The sequence below is a fragment of the Halichoerus grypus genome, chromosome 2 (genome assembly GCF_964656455.1).
Source record: "Halichoerus grypus chromosome 2, mHalGry1.hap1.1, whole genome shotgun sequence".
NCBI classification, from domain to species: domain Eukaryota; kingdom Metazoa; phylum Chordata; class Mammalia; order Carnivora; family Phocidae; genus Halichoerus; species Halichoerus grypus.
In genome coordinates this window covers 165,250,618-165,270,518 of record NC_135713.1, presented here as the reverse complement: position 1 = coordinate 165,270,518, position 19,901 = coordinate 165,250,618, and the positions used below count along the sequence as shown (strand labels likewise).

At 41.5% G+C, this 19,901-nt stretch overlaps 1 protein-coding gene across 1 annotated transcript; it reads left to right on the top strand.

The window, feature by feature from the left end:
- Window position 1: 1 nt before the first annotated feature.
- GLOD4 (glyoxalase domain containing 4) lies at window positions 2-18,695 on the top strand. The gene is made up of 9 exons (XM_036070937.2): window positions 2-156; window positions 2,156-2,205; window positions 2,963-3,083; window positions 7,419-7,563; window positions 11,897-12,033; window positions 12,820-12,906; window positions 13,162-13,275; window positions 13,365-13,451; window positions 18,097-18,695. Exons 1-9 carry the CDS (start codon window positions 61-63, stop codon window positions 18,160-18,162), a joined length of 903 nt encoding a protein of 300 aa, XP_035926830.1. The 5' UTR covers window positions 2-60; the 3' UTR covers window positions 18,163-18,695.
- The last annotated feature ends 1,206 nt before the right edge of the window (window positions 18,696-19,901 follow it).

The window sequence follows — 19,901 nt, the reverse complement described above, 5'->3', positions numbered from 1 at the left end:
CGGCGGCGACCAGTGACGTCACGACCCGTCTGCGCATCCGCCCCTGATTGTGTGGAGCCGATGGCTATGGCTACTCGTCGAGCTTTGCACTTCGTATTCAAAGTGGGAAACCGCTTCCAGACGGCGTGTTTCTTCCGCGATGTCCTGGGGATGAAGGTGCAGACGGGGCCGAGAGGGGCTGGCGTGCGAGGGTGGGTGGCCGGGGCCGCTCAGCCCCACTGGCCCAAGAAGGGGACAACTGGGTGTGTCGTGAATCTCCGCCCGTGCCCCGGTGTCCGACCTTAGCCCTGGACTCCCCATTAGCCCTGTCGCGTTTTCAGCTTCAGGAAGCGTTGCATGTTGCTGGTTGGGTTGGTGACCTTTGAAAGGGGCCTTTATTAGTCGCCGACTGTGTGCCCACACACGTTTCTTTCACTTGAGTTCATTCACAAATACTGAGCCTGAGCCCTTGTGGAGCTTCCAGTCTAGTGGTAAAGACCGTAAACAAAAAGGAATATAATACTCTCCCAATGAACAATAACCCAATCTCTTCCGGTTTGGAGCCTTTCGGTTTAGATAATCAGCCTATTTAGACCTCTGCTTCTCTCAGGCCTGCTTTGAATGGTCCCTTATGTATATTCAATCTCCGGGTGAATGCTCCGGCCCTCCTCTCAACAGTCCAGATCTAAGTGTGAAGTCAGAACCCACTGTCTCCAACACCCGGAAGCGGCCTCTCCAGCCCTGAGCAGTTGCGATTCTGCAGGGATCACCTGGGTAGCAAATGCAGGTGGAAGCTATTGGGGAGCTCCCGATAAGCAAGGGCTTTAGAGGTGCAAGAGTGCAATTTAATGTAGAGAGTGCAGAAGATGTGGCGTGCAAGGGAGTTACCTGAATTCATCAGTCATTTAAAATATATCGTTTGTGCTTCACGGTCCTGTGTTGGTGACAGCTTTGGTGACAAAGATGAAAATGACCTTGGTGTCTGTCCTCAACTAAAGCTTCTGGCCGGCCTAGGATATGGGTGGAGATGAGAATTTGATTTGTACATAGCTAACGGTAATGGAAGTCAAAACTTGATAAGTGATGAAAACCCACAAAACTCTCCCTTACTGTGTTTCGTCGATGATTGAAGCGTTGTTTTGAAGATTAAACACTGTTATGTGTGTAGTATTTGATACATCATATGTATTATGTAAGTGGTAGCTACTACTATTATTAAAAAATACTATAGGAAAGATTTAACTTCAGCCTGGATCATCAGGACATAATTCACGGAGATCTTGCACTTGAGTTGATCTATAAAGACAGGCAGGATTTCCACAAACAAAGATTAGAGAGAGGAGTATACTGGAAAAACTGAAAGAGCCAATGCAAAGATAAGGTATGTTTGGGAAACACCACTAGTTTTCTGTGTCTTTAGCTTAGATGACTTAGTTGAAGTTGAGATGGGGTATCAGGACAAATAGGCTGGGACTACTTCTGATAATATCTTGAATACTGAGGAATTTGGATGTTAAGGCTCAGTAAGTAGGGAGCTCTCTTACATTTTAGAACAGGGTAATGATGTGATCAGAGCTGTGCATGAGGGACATAATTTTATGGTGGTATTAAGGAAAGAGATCAATAAGGATGATTTTTAATAGTCTGGAAGAGAACTGATGGGAACTTGAGCTGGAGCAGTAGCAATGGGAATCAAAAAGGAGAATAGAAACTTAAGACATTGAGAGGCTACTGTGTGTGGGGTTCTGTGTCAAATAGTTTAATAAATTATCTATTTTCACAACACATTGGGAGACTCAGGCCCTAAGCAACATTCTCAGACAACGTTCTCAATCTCAGACAACTATTGAGTGACAGCCAGGATTCCAAATCGGAATTCTCTAATGCTGAAGGCCATACTTTGGTTTTCTGGGTGGTGGGGGTGATTTTAACTCCACAGCGCTGCTTTCCAATCCAAGTAGATTTCACAGCCTTGGTTGCCTGACCCTTGGTGTCAAACTGTTCTTCCTCACTTCTACTACTTCCAGTCTGGGAAAGATACAAAGCTCATTGTCTTTTGTTTTAGAAGTAAAGCTTACAAATTATAAATGTCTGTGTTTTAACATTTTAGCTTGTGCTAAATATGCTGTGTACAGTACTGGTAACACTTTACAACGTATTGTAATTCCCTTACCAGATTCTGCGGCATGAGGAATTTGAAGAAGGCTGCAAAGCTGCCTGTAATGGGTATGACACCTTGTTTTTTAAAATCTCCTTTAGGCTTTGAATACCCCTGGAGAACAGAAGACAGTTTCTCGAAGTGAGTATAAGGCAGTGGAATAAATTCAGGAATCAATAAATTAGGGTGGCAGCTTCAAAAACACAAATAAGTGTATACTCTAAATGAAGCAATGTCTTTTTTTTTTTTTTTTTTTAGGATTTTATTTATTTATTTGACACAGAGAGAGAGAGTACGAGCAGGGGGAGCGGCAGGGAGAGGGAAAAGCAGGCTCCCGCCAAGCAGAGAGCCCAACTTGGGGCTCAAGCCCAGCACCCTGGGATCATGACCTGAGCCAAAGGCAGACACTTAATCGACTGAGCCACCCAGGTGGCCCTAAATGAAGCAATGTCTTATTGAGCGTCTTAGCCTAATAGCCATAGCAAGCTGGAAAATTCCAAGGCCTAAAGAAAATTGCATGCTTGGTGAGAGATGTGCAAAAAAATAAAGGTTGGAGAAGTATCTTTAGAGGAGTGCTTTAAAGAAAAGGTAAACAAATCTTTCCCTCAAATAAGTGCTAGACAGGTGATCTTTGGAGCCCCTGGTGGTGAGGCCCACGAGCACTGTGCATAGCTGCTTTTAGCACCAGCTGAGAGGTCATCTCATCCTTACAGCACTCAGAGGACCAGGGGAGACTGCCCACTGTTCTGTCCCAAGAGTTCCTCAGGGGAGGCCTCAGGCAGATTTTGTCTGTATTCACTGGGTTCATTTACTTTCATTTTCTAGGCCTTATGATGGGAAATGGAGTAAGACGATGGTGGGATTTGGACCTGAGGATGATCATTTTGTCGCAGAACTGACTTACAATTATGGCATTGGACACTACAGGCTTGGCAATGACTTCATGGTAAATGTCATTTTGTTTGAGCAGATTTTGGCTGTGCCTTTTATCGAGGTCCCTGATACAACCTTAGGTATGAGGACGGCCCAGTTGGTGGCTTGTGATAGTTTTATGTTTTCTATTAAGAAGATAATTGCTTGTGCACCTGTCTCAGAGCTGGCTTCGGGATGAAATGTGTTCTTCCAGTGTTTAGAAGTCAAACTCGAGACTTAGAGACAGCTTTGACAGAGACAAAATGACTGAACCTTGAGAGATAGAAGGGCCAGAGTCATTGGTCTGGTCAGGCAGGTCCTGATCACCAAGCAGAGAAATATTTTCTCTCTAATGCCCATTAGGATCGGGCTGTGCTATTATGGCCAGTGCTAGTCATTGAAAAACATGAGAAGCTTTTAAGGAGAAAGCGAAAGAAGCATTGCATATACTGCATTCATTCCTTCATTCATGCAAGAGTTCAAGTCAGTGTGCGTCTAATAGTTATGGTATCTGCCTCTAATTGAGCAGCTACTGTGTGCTAGATAGAATGTCACTGGGCCCAAATACACAGCAAGATAGGAGTAACTAGTTTTCTCTCAGGATCTACTGAGCAGATCTACCTCGTGCTAGATGTTATTTTGGTCATTTAATCCTGCTATTACTCTTAACTCATGTTAAAATAATAATGACATTTAAATGGAATTTTTATAAGAATCAAATATCTATAAAAGTATTTTGTAAATGAAAAGGATGGTTCAGATTTAACGTATTAGTGTCTGTTTTTCTCTTTCTCATTCTTCATGTCTCTCACTAATTTATTCATTCATTCATTTATTTATTTATTTTTATTAGAGAGGGAGAGAGAGAATCTTAAGCAGGCTCCACATCCAGCTCAGAGCCTGATGAGGGGCTCAATCTCACAACTGAGATCATGACCTGAGCTGAAATCAAGAGTCAAATGCTTAACTGACTGAGCCACCCAGGTAGCCCTAATTTATTCATTGGACAGATATTTATTGTGACTTCCTATCTTCCATGTACCGGTTAGGTCCTGGGGATACAGTAGAGTGAAGCATGTTCCCTGGCCTAAGGAGCTTCCTGTCTGGTGGGGGAAACAAGTAAAGAGACGGAAGAATACAGTGTGATTAGTGCTAAGATTGGAATAAGAATAGGCGGATGTGGGAACACCTAGGAGGAATTCCCCAAGAGGTGAGAGTTCAGAGAAAGCTTCCCAGAAGTGACACCTGAGCCAGGTGAGTGGGGTGGAGGTGGGACGGTGAGATGAGTGTCCTCAACATGTGCACAGGCCTGGAGGTGAGAGGGAGCATGGCTGTCAGGGAGCTGGGACTGGCACAGTCTGCCTAGAGCTAAGTGTGTGAAGAGGAAGTGGGCAGAGAGGAGGCTGGAGAAATAAGCTGGGGCCACATCATACTAGGGTGTTTACACTTTATTCTAAAAACAGAGTGAAGCCATTTTTAAAGCAGGGGAATAACACAATATATGTGGTGTGCAAGAATCCACCTGGCTGGAGCATGGAGATTGGGTTGGAAGGAAGCAAAACTGGAAGCGAGGAAACTAGCTCAAAGGGTAGTACAGCAAGTGACTGGAAGCTCCTTAACTCATGTGGTAGTAGTGGGAGATGGAGAGAAGTGGGTGGACTTGAGAGATGTTTAGGAGGAAGAGTTAATAGGATTTGGTGATTGAGTGTAAATGAGAATTTCTTTGTGTTTCTCCTTATCTTTTCCTTACTCTCCAAATTTAAATCAGGGAGAGAAAAAAGAGCAAAACCATCTTGGCACCATCAACATTTCACCGGCTCAAGTCAGATGTTGATTGATGGTGCTGCCGGGATCAGAGGTCATGTAGGTGGAGAACCCCAGGGCTGCTCCACTGTGGGTCTTCCTGAGAGACTCTGGTAGTAAAATATCCCTAATGAAAGGAACCTTCTGGGCTCCTCAGTTCATGGAACAAAAAGACAGGTTATATAGACCTCCAGTTTATATAAAGAGTTCCCATACATTAAAAAGAAGAGGATCCAGGGGCTCCTGGGTGGCCCAGTCGGTTAGTGTCCAGCTCCTGATTTAGGCTCAGGTCGTGATCTCGGGGTCGTGAGGTCGAGCCCTACCTTCGGCTCCACACTCAGCCGGGAGTCTGCTTGGGATTCTCTCCCTTTCCTTCTGCCCTTCCTCCCTCTCTGTCTCTCTCTCTCTCTTTCTCTCTGTCTCTCTCTCAAATAAATAAATCTTAAAAAAAAAGAGGATCAACAACTTAATTTTTTTTTTAAGGGGCAAAAACTGTGAACAGACAGTCATAGAAAATAAATCAGAAATGTCTCTCAAACATTGAAAAAGATGTTCCACTGCCAAGCTGCCATTTGTCACCTATCAGATTGACAAAAATCAAGAAGTGTCATAACACACTGTTACAAAGGGTGTTAGACAACTGCCACTCTCATACATGACTTTTATAAGAGTGTAAAGTACTATAGCTTCAGTTTGGCAGTATCAAAATAATGCATTTGGCCTTGGACCTTGCAGTTTCACACCTAGGAATTTAGTTTACATGTATGTTAACGAAATGTGAAAAGAACTATGTATTAAAGTATTTATTGTGGTATTTATTCATACAACAAATATTTATTGAGTGCCCGCTATGTGGCAGGCACAGCTCCAGGAACTTTGGATAACCAGTGAACAAAATGGACAAAAATCTTTGCCTGCCGGGGGAGGGAATCAGGGCCTGACAGACAACATATAATAAATAGAATAAATAAATCATATAATATGTTGTTTTAAAGGTGATCGTTGTTATTGGAAAAGACCAGAGCAGAGGAAGGGGGTTGGGGAGTGTGGGACAGATGACTGGTTTTAATTTTAAGGAGGGTGTTGAGGGTAGGTATCAGGGAGGAGGGGACAATTGTGGAAAGTCTCACAGGAGAGAAGAGAGTTAGCCATGTCGATATCGCAGGGAAGAGCAAACCAGTTAGAACAGCCTGTGCAAAAGCCCTCAGACAGCACCTGGCATTTTCCAGAAAATGCAGGGAGGCCAGTCTGGCTGAAATAGATGGAACAAGGGGAAAGTGGGAGGAGATGGGGTCAGAAATGACATGGGATTAGGTTGTGTTGGGCCTTTCAGGCCATTAGAAGCCATCCCTGAGTGAAACAATGAGCTATCAAGGGTTTTAAGCAGGGGAGAAACTACACAGGGTTGCTGTCTTGAGGGTAGAATATGTTTCAGAAAAATTTACTTTGGCTACAGAGTGGGTGATGGATTGACAAGACTCGGAAAGAGAGGCTGTTATGATAATCCCAGTTAGAACTACAGCTCGTCTTATCAGAAGACATAGTTTACATTTTTAGGTATTTTGATTAAGTAATACCTTGATAGTTGGTTTAAATTTTTTTATTTATTTTTAAAGATTTTATTTATTAGAGAGAAAGAGATTGAGAGAATGAGTGGGGCAGGGGCAGAGGGAGAAGCAGACTCCCTGAGGAGCAGGGAGCCCGACGTGGGACTTGATCCCAGGACCCTGGGATCATGACCTGAGCCGAAGGCAGACACTTAACTGACTGAGCCACCAAGAAGCCCAAATTTTTTTGTTTAAAAAGCAAAAATAAAAATAAAACATCTTAAGTAGGTAGCTGGCAAGCCAAGGTAAGATCAAGATGTCTCTGATTAGATCTTTAAAATTAAAAGAGATTATCTTTGGTATAAAAATGATCAAACTTCTCAGGGTACCTGGGTGGCTCAGTTGGTTAAGCGTCTGCCTTCGGCTCGGGTCACAATCTCAGGGTCCTGGGATCCAGCCCCACATCTGGGCTCCCTGCTCAGCGGGGAGCCTGCTTCTCCCTCTCCCTCTGCCGCTACCCCTGCTTGTGCCCGCGCTCTTGCTCTCTCTCTCTCTCTCTGTGAAATAAATAAAATCTTTTAAAAAATAAAATGGTCAAACTTCTCTAGCCTTTGAACTTCTGTCCTACAATTCACATTTGGGATCTTTGTAGGAGAGGTATGTCCAAAACCTACTTTAAAATCACTAGAAGAGGGGCACTTGGGTGTCTCAGTCGGTTTAGCATCTGTCTTCACCTCAGGTCATGATCCTAGGGTCCTGGGATTGAGCCCCAGGTCAGGGAGCCTGTTTCTTCCTCTCCCTCTGCTGCTCCCCCTGCTTGTGCTTCCTTGCTTTCTCTCTCTCTCCCTCTGCTCAATCTCTCTCAAATAAATAAAATCTTTTAAAAAAATCACTAAAAAATTTTGAATGCCAATTAAATCTTGGGTAGCATGATGTAAAGGCAATGGGATTTTGCCTCATTATCTTGCTCTAGAAAAGATCTGTGGTTATACACTTGGTGATATTGTTGTTTGTCATAGGGTATCACACTCGCTTCTAGCCAGGCTGTCAGCAATGCCAGGAAGCTGGAGTGGCCACTCAGTGAAGTTACAGAAGGTGTTTTTGAAACCGAGGCCCCAGGAGGATATAAGTTCTATTTGCAGAATCGCAGTCCACCTCAGTCAGGTAATTATACCGGGACTAACAAAAGCCCTCTGTCTAACAGCATCTTTGATGAAAGAAGAGAGGAACTGGATTTCTTTCTCCTGTAGAGTCTATATTGACATGATATCTTTCCCAAGCCAGTGTTTCTTATTCTTTGAGAAATCATATTTTCTTTTTTTTTCTGTTCTTTTTTTAGAGAGAGAAAGCACGCGGTGAGAGGAAGGACAGAGGGAGAGAGAGAATCTTTTTTTTTTTTTTTTTTTAAGATTTTATTTATTTGACAGAGAGAGAGAGAGAGCACAAGCAGGGGGAGTGGGAGAGGGAGAAGCAGGCTTCCCTTGGAGCAAGGAGCCCAATGTGGGACTCAACCCCAGGACCCTGGGGTCCTTAACCGACTGAGCCACCCAGGTTTCCCTGGAGAGAGAATCTTAAGCAGGCTCCACACGCATTGTGGAGCCTAATGTGGGGCTCGATCTTACAACCCTGAGATCATGACCTAAGCTGAAATAAAAAATCTGACACTTAAACGACTGAGCCACCCAGGCACCCCGAGAAATCATGTTTTCATATTAGAACTTTAGTGCATAATTCTAGGGGATCTAACTGGTTCTGGTTCTGTTCTGCTGGTAATATATCTATTTAGGATACTTTCAGCTGTAACTGAAAACCAATCTCAAACTAGCATGAACAATAAGAAAATGTTTTAGCTCACAGAGTAGGTAGTCTATAGGTTAGTTGATTCAGCAGCTCAGCAATGGCATCAAGAATCCAGCTTTTCTCTCTGTCCCCATCCTCTTGTCCACAGGGGTCTATTTCTAGACCGGTTCCCTTGTGGTTGTTGGGTGGCTGCCAGTAGCATTGGGGCTACCTGCTTCCACATTCTCATCTGGCAGGGGAAGGAGAGACTGACTTCTGTTGATTTTTTTTTTTTTTTTTAAAGATTTTATTTATTTATTTGACAGAGAGAGACAGCGAGAGAGGGAACAGAAGCAGGGGGAGTGGGAGAGGGAGAAGCAGGCTTCCCCGCGGTGCAGGAAGCCTGATGTGGGGCTCGATCCCAGGACCCTGGGATCACGACCTGAGCCGAAGGCAGACGCTTAACGACTGAGCCACCCAGGTGCCCCTCTGTTGATTTTTATTAAGAGCAGAGCAAAACTCTTCTGGAAGCTTCCTGCAAACTTCCTGGTCAGACTTGATTTCACACTCCTGAATGAATCACTGCTAAGGGAAATAGGATTATCCTTAGACTAGTTGATCTTATCTCTCCAGCTGAGGTCAGTTTCACAAACTATAGTGCTGGTGCTAGGTGAGTGAGGGTGGAATAGAAGTGAGGAGCCCAACACACTGACTGCCATGCAGAAAGAAACCTTGCACGACCTGTTTCGTTTACTGCAGAAGCATCCTCATCATATGTGTAATCCCTGCATGTTGCGCTATCTGCTCTGCCGAAAGAAAAACAATAGCAGAAAAAAACACTAGTGAATAGCAAAGACCGTTCTGCCTGCCATTTCAGTCTGTGAGCACACTGCCTTAAATGGACCTGAGATGGGAGACATGGATTCTCTTTCTTCCCCTGGTCTGCCTCAGTGCCCAAATGCCCCTTGTACTGAGTCTGATTGTGTGTATAATGCTACTTGCTTTTCATCTGGAGCTCAGCAAAGGAGAGAATGATGTGTTCCAGTGTGGGAGGTTAGACTGGTGCTGTAGGACTTACTGCCAGATGGTATTTCTGTACTTCACTGGTGACTTAAGGGATTTTTATGATTATTTTTATTGATGGGTGATTCTTGCATATAAAGCAAGAATTTAAAACTTTAAAGCTTAACTCCTGCCACTAATTCTGCTATGCATTTTTTTTTCCTAGTTGTAATGATGTTTCAATACATAGAAAATGGAGGGGCGCCTGGGTGGCTGAGTTGGTTAAGTGTCTGACTCAGTGTCAGCTCAGGTCATGATCTCAGGGTCCTGGGATCGAGCCTTACATTGGGCTCCCTGCTCAGCAGGGAGTCTGCTTGTCCTTCTGCCCCTTCTCCTGCTTGTGTAGGCTCTCTCTCTCTCTCTCTCTCGAAAATAAAATCTTTAAAAAGAGTCTCTTTTGGGGCACCTGGGTGGCTAAGTTGTTAAGCGTCTGCCTTTGGCTCCGGTCATGATCTCCTGGGATCGAGCCCCGCATCGGGCTCCCTGCTCAGTGGGAGGCCTGCTTCTCCCTCTCCCACTCCCCCTGCTTGTGTTCCTTCTCTCGCTGTGTCTCTCTCTGTCAAATAAATAAAATATTTAAAAAAATAAAATAAAAATAAAAAATAAAAAGAGTCTCTTTTAAAAAAATACATAAAGGGGCGCCTGGGTGGCTCAGTCATTAAGCATCTGCCTTCGGCTCAGGTCATGATCCCAGGGTCTTGGGATCGAGCCCCGCATTGGGCTCCCTGCTCCGTGGGAAGCCTGCTTATCCCTCTCCTACTCCCCCTGCTTGTGTTCCTGCTCTCACTGTGTCTATCTCTGTCAAATTAATAAAGAAAAATCTTTATTAAAAAAAAAAAAGATACATAAAAAATGGAGAGCCCTACAATCCTAAGATGTTTTTGTCCTTTGGAATGATAATACCTTTGGGGCATTAATTTCCGATTGGTAATAGAGTCAAATCTATCAGTCTAGCTGGTGTCCAGCCTTCCTTTGAATCACTGGGTCCTGGGTAGTCTCACCCATTTGTTACCATTCCTATCCTGCATCCTTCAGGGACCCAGTTGGCTGGAATTTGTTGATTTCTCAATGAACGGGGAAAACGAACAGTCTGCCAGGCAGAGGCACCTGTGAGAAACACTTTGCCTTCGTCATGGTATTGCAGTTCTAGCAAATGGGGCTGAGGCTGTGAAAACCAAAGAAAAATGTACTGAACTTATCACAGTAGAGCAGCTCTTCAGAAGGTCACCTTACAGTATAAAAATTTCCAATAATGTTAAATGTTTTAGTATAACTTTTATCCTTTTTGCAAAAAAATAGATTTTCTTTTCCTAGACAGCATAGAAGAAGAAAGAAGAAAACAGTACCCATCTAGCCAGATAATCACTGTTAACATTTTAGAGCGTATCTTTCCAATCATTTATCAAAAAAAAAAACACACAAAAAAAACTATCTATATATCATATGTTCCATTGTAACAATTCCATTGTATTACATGGTGGGAAGATTGAACAGTTGTCTGTTGTTGGATATTTATGTTGTCCCTAGTGTTTCATTGTTATGAGCAACACTGTTGCTGTATGGAAGCCCTTCGTACATCTACAGTTACTTCTTTAGTTGGTGATAATAGGATTGCTCTTTGAAAAGCAGTTTACATTTTTTTAGGCTTTGGGTACATCTGTCAGATTCTTGCCCAGAAATATACTAATTTGCACTCTGTTAGTATTATATGATCGTGATTTTTTTTCCCCTGCCCTATCAACAGTTAACACAGTGACTTTTAAAATTATTTGCCAATGAAATAACAAAATGTTTTGTTTTAATTCTAATTTCTTTGATTATTTGTGAGGTTGAATGTTTTTTTTGTATGTTCGTTGACCATTCCAGTTCATTCTTTGTGGAATACCACTTTGTGCTTTTTACCTAATTTTTCTAGGATGTTCATCTTTTTCCTACTAATGTTTAAAGGTGATTTAAATATTAAGGACTTTTTGTCATCTATGTTGCAAAAATGTTTCCTACTTTGTCATTTACTCTTTGATTGTAATTTTTTTTCTTTTTCTTTCTTTCTTTCTTTTTTGGTGTTGTTTCTAGGAATTTTCCATTTCATGTAATTAACCTAGTAAATTTTTTCCTTCATGGTTTTTCTATCTCTGGTGTCAGGTTTTTAAAAAAATCTTTTTCCACCCCAAAATTGCAGCAATGATGACCTGTTCTTAGTATTTTCATGGTTTCATTCTTTAAACTTAATCCTTTAACCCATCGGATTGAATGTATTTTGCCATTTAGTTTAAAGGTGTGATTTTTTCCCACCAAATGACAAGCCAGTTATCTTTGTGCCATTTATTGAATAATGTGCCCTTTCATACTGACCTAAAATCCCTTTCTTATCATAAACTAAGTTCTTGGGGCGCCTGGGTGGCTCAGTCAGTTAAGCGTCCGCCTTCGGCTCAGGTCCTGGGAGCCCCACATCAGGCTCCCTGCTCTGTGGGGAGCCTGCTTCTCCCTCTGACTCTGCCTGCCGCTCCCCCTGCTTGTGCTCTCTCTCTCTCTGTCAAATAAATAAAATCTTAAAAAAAATAAAGTAAGTTCTTATACATACTCAAGCCTGATTTAGTCTTTCTGTTCTATTCCATTGCACTGATCTGTCCATTCCTACTGTTTTATTACTCTCCAGATCCTGTATTAAAAGTAACTCTAGCAGTGTCTGATCTTCAGAAGTCCTTGAACTACTGGTCTAATCTACTGGGAATGAAAATTTATGAAAAAGATGAAGAGAAGCAAAGGGCTTTGCTGGGCTATGCTGATAACCAGGTGAGTGATCTTGGAGAGAAGTAATCTGTTACTTTGAATTTGGCTTATAAATGAGGTTAACATGAAGGTTATTCTCAGAGTTTTTTCACTGTGATTCAATATTTACACAGATAAACAGAAAGAAGAAAATAATAATTGCTGATAACTTCATCACCCAGTATTACCTTTGTTTATATTTGGGGATATATCCTTTCAGAAGTGTAATTGCTGAGTCAGAAGAGATGGAGATAAGAGCTAGTACTATAATGATAATCTATTTTCATCTTTTTTTTTTTTTTTAATAACCTAGCATTTGAACATGATTTAGTCCTTGCACTCTGACCCAGCAGGTCTACTCCTAGGAATTTATTTCACAGATGTACTCACCGTTCGTGTGTGCAAGGAAACATGTACAAGGTTATCTGTTGCAGCATTGTGATAGCAAAAGATAAGAAATAACCCCAATGTCCTGTGCCTTAGAGGAATAGTTCAATAATGTATGGTTTATCCATAGAATGGATTACTGTGCAGCTATCAGAAAGAATGGGGTGAATCGTTATGTGCCAACGGAGTAACATTGGATAAAAACAAGGGACAGAATAATGTGTAGATTATGCTACTGTTTATATTAAAAAAAAAAAAAAAAGATCTGTGCATGCCATGTGTCTAGCAGGACACACAGGAAGCCTCTGGGAGAGAATAGAAGGGAGAAATAGTTTTTACTTTATTCCTTTAGTACTGTTTGATTTTTTTTTAACCACATAACCTGTTCCAAAAAAATAGACCCACTTTCTTATTTCTTTTCAGTGTAAGCTGGAGCTACAGGGTATCAAGGGTACAGTTGATCATGCAGCAGCTTTTGGAAGAATTGCCTTTTCTTGCCCCCAAAAAGAGGTAATGTTTGTTCTTGGATCTTTTGTGTAAGCTCTGGGACCAGCTAGTTCAACCAGCTAAGAACCTCAGCCCTCCCTTCTTTAGGTTCGTTCCGATTGTGGCTTGGTATCAAGTTCAACAGTTGTCTCAAGAACGGCTGAGATAATAAAATCAAACAAGTGGTGCCTAGGTGATAGTCCTCTAGGGCTCCTGTGGGCCACAGTGTGGGAGTGGTACGTGACCCCTTGCTCACTTTGCCTCTTTGTTTTCCTTAAGTTACCGGACTTAGAAGACTTGATGAAAAGGGAGAACCAGAAGATTCTGACTCCCCTGGTGAGTCTGGATACCCCAGGGAAAGCAACAGTACAAGTGGTCATTCTGGCTGACCCTGTAAGTATTACTCAGGAAAGGGATGGGCTGCACGAGGGGTTTCTTCAAGGTGTCTTTTTGCCAAATTTCTTTTCTCTTTATTGGTGTAGGATGGACATGAAATTTGCTTTGTGGGGGATGAAGCATTTCGAGAACTTTCTAAGATGGATCCAGAGGGAAACAAATTGTTGGATGACGTGAGTCTCATTTCTGACTTTGTATCCCCATAGGCCCACAGCGGATGATGTTAAGTGTGTGGGGAAGGGCTAAAGCAAGAGGGTCCAGTGCTGTGTCCCTTTGCTGATATGGTGACTTTTGAGCCAGGAACATGTGTCTTCATTGCCACCCATATGACTTTTTTTTTTTCCCTAGTCAAGATTTTGTTTGTTTGTTTGTTTGTTTGTTTGTTTTTTAAGATTTTATTTATAAGTGGGGCACCTGAGTGGCTCAGTCGGTTAAGCATCTGCCTTCGGCTCAGGTCATGATCCCAGGGTCCTGGGATCGAGCCCCGCGTGGGGCTCCCTGCTCAGTGGGGAGCCTGCTTCTCCCTCTCGCCCTGCTTGTGCTCTTTCTCTGTGTCAAATAAAATCTTTAAAAAAAAAAAAAAAAGATTTTATTTATAAGTAATCTCTACAGTCAACGTGGGGCTCGAATGCACAACCCTGGGATCAGGAGTTACACACTCTGCCGACCGAGCCAGCCAGGTGGCCCCGCGCCCAGGTGACTCTTAACTGGGGGTAGCATTTGTGCCCTCGCACTTGCTCACACGGCCTGGGGAACCACTCCTGCTCTGTGTATCGTGATTCTGCGCCACGAGGGCAAAGGCCTGGATACACCCCCTGGCTTCTTTAGCTCTTCTGGTCCTTTCATTTCCAGTCTATAGTGGCATTCCCTCCCTTTCTAATGAATCGTTCTCGTCACCATGCAAACAAGGTTTCGTGTCTCCCATCTTTTAAAAATCTTTTGCCCCATTATCCCTTCTCCATAGTTCTTTTTAAAAAATCTGCCTACACTCTGTTTCTACTTCTTACCTCCCATTCACACTTGAGTCTGTTCTGCACTGGCTCCTGTCGCTCAGGGAAATGCTCCTGTTGATATCATCAGTGACTTCTCTTGCCAAGTCCAGCAACTCCTTTTCTATCCTCATCAAACTCAGTCTGTCATCAGCATCCAAAGCCGCCATTGTACTCCAGCTTCTAGCACATACCTGGTGTGTAGTAGGAACTTAGTGAATGCTCTGTTGATGATTAAAGGAATGAATCAATCTATCCTGGTTCTTCACTTACTATCTGTGTGACTGACTGTAAGTAATTTCCTTAAATTCTCTGAACTTCAGTTTTGTTTTTTGTTTTGTTTTGTTTTAAGTAATCTCTTTGCCCAACATGGGGCTTGAACTCATGACCCCAAGATCAAGAGTCACATACTCTACCAACTGAGCCAGCCAGGAGCCCTTAAGCTTTAGTTTTCTTACCAGAAAAATTGAGAAAATAAGATTATCCACCTCATAGGATGGTTGTATGGTTTATAGAGTGTGGCAAACTGCTGACACAACAACAGACATTCAATTTAATTAAAGCAGGAAACAGAAATTAGAGCATTAATAAATTTTATCATAAAGGAAAATAGACTCTCAGACAACCTCCCAGTTGGCACATTTGTTAGACTTTTTCCTCCTTACTTTTTCATATCACCAACTTCCTCCTCTTTCAGGCTCTCTTCTCCTTTGGTCTTAGGGATCCTGCCATCTTCATATCTCTCTGACAGCTTCTCGTCAGACACAAGAACCTCTTCTGTCTCATTCCAAAATGATTTACCCACAGTCCCACTCTAGCTGTCTTTTATTCTCATCCCACATTTTTCCTCTTCTCTGAGTAGAGGTTACCTACTACTCTGGTTACTTCTCCTCTGAGCTGCAACCATAGTCCATTCTCTGACTTCCTAATTTCTAGTTCCTACTCCTCCCTAAGCTCCAAACGAGTATTTTTTGTTGTTACTGAGGTAACGTATACATGAAATATAAATGAACAGGGCGCCTGGGTGGCTCTGTCAGTTAAGCATCTGCCTTCGGCTCAGGTCATGATCCCAGGGTCCTGGGATCGAGCCCCGCATCGGGCTCCCTGCTCTGCGGGAAGCCTGCTTCTCCCTCTCCCACTCCCCCTGCTTGTGTTCCCTCTCTCGCTGTGTCTCTCTCTGTGAAATAAATAAATAAAATCTTTAAAAAATATATATATATATAAGTGAACAGAAATTTAGCGTTCCATTTGATGAGTTTTGACAGTTAAATATTCTCATACAACCACTGTTCAAAATATAGAGCATTTTCGTCATTGTAGAAAGTTCTCCCATGCCCATTTCCAGCTAATTTCCACCCCTGCCTCCCAGAGGCAAGTATTGTACTGATTTGTCACATTATTTTTGTTTGCCCTTGGACTTCATATAAATGAGATCATTCTGTAGGTATTCTTTTGTGCCTGGCTTTTGTCACCTAACATAATATTTTTGAGATTCTTCCATGTAATTGTACATATCGGAGTTTGTTCTTTTTTTTCTTTTTTATTGCTGAGTGGTATTCAATTTTATAAATACAACAGTTTGCTTATCCATTCTTCCAACGGTAGATATTTGAGTTGTTTCCAGATTTTTATCCACAATAAGGAAAACTGCTATGAACATTGTTGTGTAAATCTTACAGACATGTTTCATTTCTCTTAGGTAATAACTAGGAGTAGAATTGCTTTTACTTTATGAAAAACTGCCAAACAGTTGTCCAAAGTGATTGAACCACTTTACTCTCCTGTCGGCCATGTATGTGTCTGAGAGTTCTGGCTGTTCCATATCTTCGTCAGCATTTGTGTTTTGCCGGGTTTTTGTTTTAGCTATCCTAGAACGTGTGAAATGGTTTCTCATTGTGGTTTTAATTTGCATTTCCCTGATAACTACTTATGTTTAGCACCTTTGCGTATGCTTATTGGCTATTTGCATACCTTCCTTTGTGAATTGTATGTTCAAGTCTTTTGTCCATTTCTTTCCATAATAGATTTTATTTTTAATATTTGGTGATTAAATATTCCAAAAATACACAGGTGAGTACAACAAATCTCTATGTGACTGTCACTAATCAACGCCTCCATAATTTTTCATCATTCCTTCCCACCCCACCTTTTTTTTTTTTTTTTTTTTTGGCTGGGGAATTTTTTTTTTTTTAAGTTTTTTAATTTATTCACTTGAGAGAGAGAGCAAGAGCATGAGCAGGGGGGAGAGGCAGAGGGAGAGGGAGAAGCAGACTCCCTGCTGAGCCATGTGGGCGCTCAAACCCAAGACTTTGGGATCATAACCTCAGTTGAAAGCGACGCTTAACCAACTGAGCCACCCAGGGGCCCCTTTTTTGCTACGGAATTCTAAGGCAAATCTTAGACACTGTTATTTCAACCTTAAATACTTAAGTATTTTATACATTTTAGTTTTTTTTTAAAGATTTTACTTATTTGAGAGAGAGAGAGAGTGCACGCTTGCATGCACACACAAGCTCGGGGTGGGGCAGAGGGAGAGGGAGAAGCAGACTCCCCACCAAGCAGGGAGCCTGATGTGGGGCTCCATCCCAGGACTCTGAGAAGATTAAACAGTTTTTGAAATGACTGGATTTATGCTGATGCTGGCAGGAGGGATGGCAGACGAAGGCAGACACTTAACTGACTGAGCCACCCAGGCACTCCAGTATTTTATACATTTTTAAATTATTTAAAAGAAGTAAAAATCAAGGAATTTTCTTATGTACCGTATTGATATTAGCACACTTAAAAAAATCACCAATATATCTTTAATGTCACTTAAAATCCAGTTTTATTAAAATTTCCCTGATTAAAAATGATTTTATATAGTTGGTTTTTTCTGTGTATTTTTTAAGTAGCTTTAATATAATGGGACTGTATCAGTACAGAATAATTTATATGATCCATTGAGATTCATGACAAACTAGTTGGAAAACACACCTCTATGTGTTTTACATTTTAGCCATTCTAGTCTATATTCTCTATGAATGTATTTTCACACTGCGTGAGTTTGCTCAAATGATTTTATTCTCCTGGAATGTCCTTTACTTAAATATTTGTTTATTTTTTAAGGCCAATTTAAATCCATTTAAAAAAAATTGGTTATTTATCTTGTTGATTGGTTGGAGTTCTGGATGTGAGTCATTTTTTAAATATCTACAAATGCAAGTACTTTTCCCAGTCTATGGCTTGCCAGTTTATTTTCTTAACAGAGTCGTTTGGGGACACCTGGGTGGCTCAGTTGGCTAAGTGTCTGCCTTTGGCTCAGGTCATGATCCCAGGGTCCTGGGAAGGAGTCCCCCATCGAGCTCCCTGCTCAGCGGGGAGTCTGCTTCTCCTTCTGCCCCTCCCCCCGACTTGTGCGCTCTCTCTCGAAAAAAATAAATAGATACATAAGTAAAATCTTAAAAAAAAATCTGCAAACAGTTGCTCAATGCTTATCAGCATCCTGTCAAATTAAACATAATACTCTATGCCAAATGAATACTTTTTTAAAGATTTTACTTATCTGAGAGAGAGAGTGCGAGAACGTGAGCTGGAGGGAGAGGGAGAAAGAACTAAAGCAGACTCTGTGCTGAGTGCAGAGCCTGATGTGGGGCTCAGTCCCATAACTGGCAGATCGTGACCTGAGCCGAAACCAAGAGTCGGACGCTAAACCGACTGAGCCACCCAGGTGCTCCCTGAATGAACACTTTTTAATTGTTAATGACTGCGGACAGTGCAATGAGGTACAAAGTGGACTGTATGTTTTGTTTTATAGTCTTAAATATATATTCCAATTCTCTTTCTGTAGGCAATGGTGGCAGATAAAAGTGATGAGTGGTTTGCTAGACAAAATAAATCCAAGGCTTCGGGGTAACAGAAGACATGATGTGGAACAAGCATTTGTGATTCCTGTCTAGCACCTGCAAGGAACTGACGTGTCCATGCATGATAAATGCTCTCACAACTTGGTTGTTTCCTGTACAGGCAAGGAGGCTGGGGTGGTAAAGATCTGTGTGTTTTAATCTTTGAAAGCTCTAAGATGTATTTTAGAAATAAAATTCTATTATTATCAGTCCAATTAGAGGAGAACTCTTGCTGTAATCTGCACTGTCACTGGAATGGCACATTCTATGTGTAACTCTATTAGATTAGTCATAAATTATTTTTTAGCTTGGGCAACTATGTGGGACATTACCTTTGGTTGAAGATGGAGGGAATTTTGATAAGCTTATAGCAGGACTACTTCCAGCACCGTGATAGTATGCTGTTCTAACGCCTTCCTCTGGCAGGCCTTGACATTGAAAAATGTTAAGGAAATTTTGTTCCTTGAATCAAAAGATTTGACTAACAGCCCACACATTCCTTGCTTTGAAATTTTGAGCAGAATAAACACATGGAAGGATCTAATGTGCTGTGTTCGTACTATTTTCTTTATATTAAAATCTTCACGAGAATTTCAATTTCTATGGATTAGATTATTTCTTTAGCCTGAAAAAAAATTTTTTACTGATTTCTTGTAGTTTTCTATTTGGTTCCACAGAACAAATTTTAATCATTGGAAACAAAATTTGGCCATATTTATTATAAAAGGTTTTTGAAAGTATACTTCTGAAATCAAGTTGTTACACCAGCCTCTAAGATTCTATTTAAAATGGCAGTGGCCAGGTTCAAATTTTAGGGAAGAAACTGAGGAGATTGAAAAGGATTGACTCAGGGTGCCTGGGTGGCTCAGTCGTTAAGCGTCTGCCCTTGGCTCAGGTCGTGATCCCAGGGTCCTGGGATCAAGCCCCACATCGGGCTCCCTGCTCCGAGGGAAGCCTGCTTCTCCCTCTCCCACTCCCCTTGCTATGTTCCCTCTCTCACTATGTCTCTCTCTGTCAAATAAATAAAATCTTTAAAAAAAAAAAAAAAAAAGAAAAGGATTGACTCAGAGGTTACCAGTTCCAGATTAATATATATGAAATTAGGGTAATCTTACCTTCACCAAGAGAAAAAAATCCTTTTCCAGCTCCACAGCACTTTTCATTCAACTTAAATTCTCTGTCTTAGGGAAGCAATCATGAGTTTCAAAGCAAACCAAGTTATAGATGTTCCTTCTCTAGACCATTGGTTCACTTTTTTCCTATATACGGGGAAATTATTGTATGGATTTTGAATAACTTCTCTGTGTTTCTTTCGACTATGATTTGTTAATTTTCAGATTTCCTATTATTAAGTAATTCTTGATGTTTATTTCCAGTAACACTGTTCTTGTGCAAAGAAATTATGCTTTTCCCAGTGTATTAGGCTTAGGCCTTCTAAGTTTGTCATAGTAAAATAAATGGTTTATGTAAGTACTGAATGACCAAACACATACTAGATTTCTTTTTATCTACTTATATATTAACATACCAAAACTTTTCTTTCTGAAATTATAGCTATGCATGACATAAGTTAATGCTGTTTATCTCCCTGGGACATTTTGACTTTATGATATAAGCCCCCTTTTGTCTCACTGCCAACCATTTTTTTGTGCATTCTTTAACATATACTGTATTCACCCTACAACCATTTAGTGTACAGTTTTGGCCTTTTATCAAGGAATCCAAAAGTTTACCTCTGCATGGTGTAGCT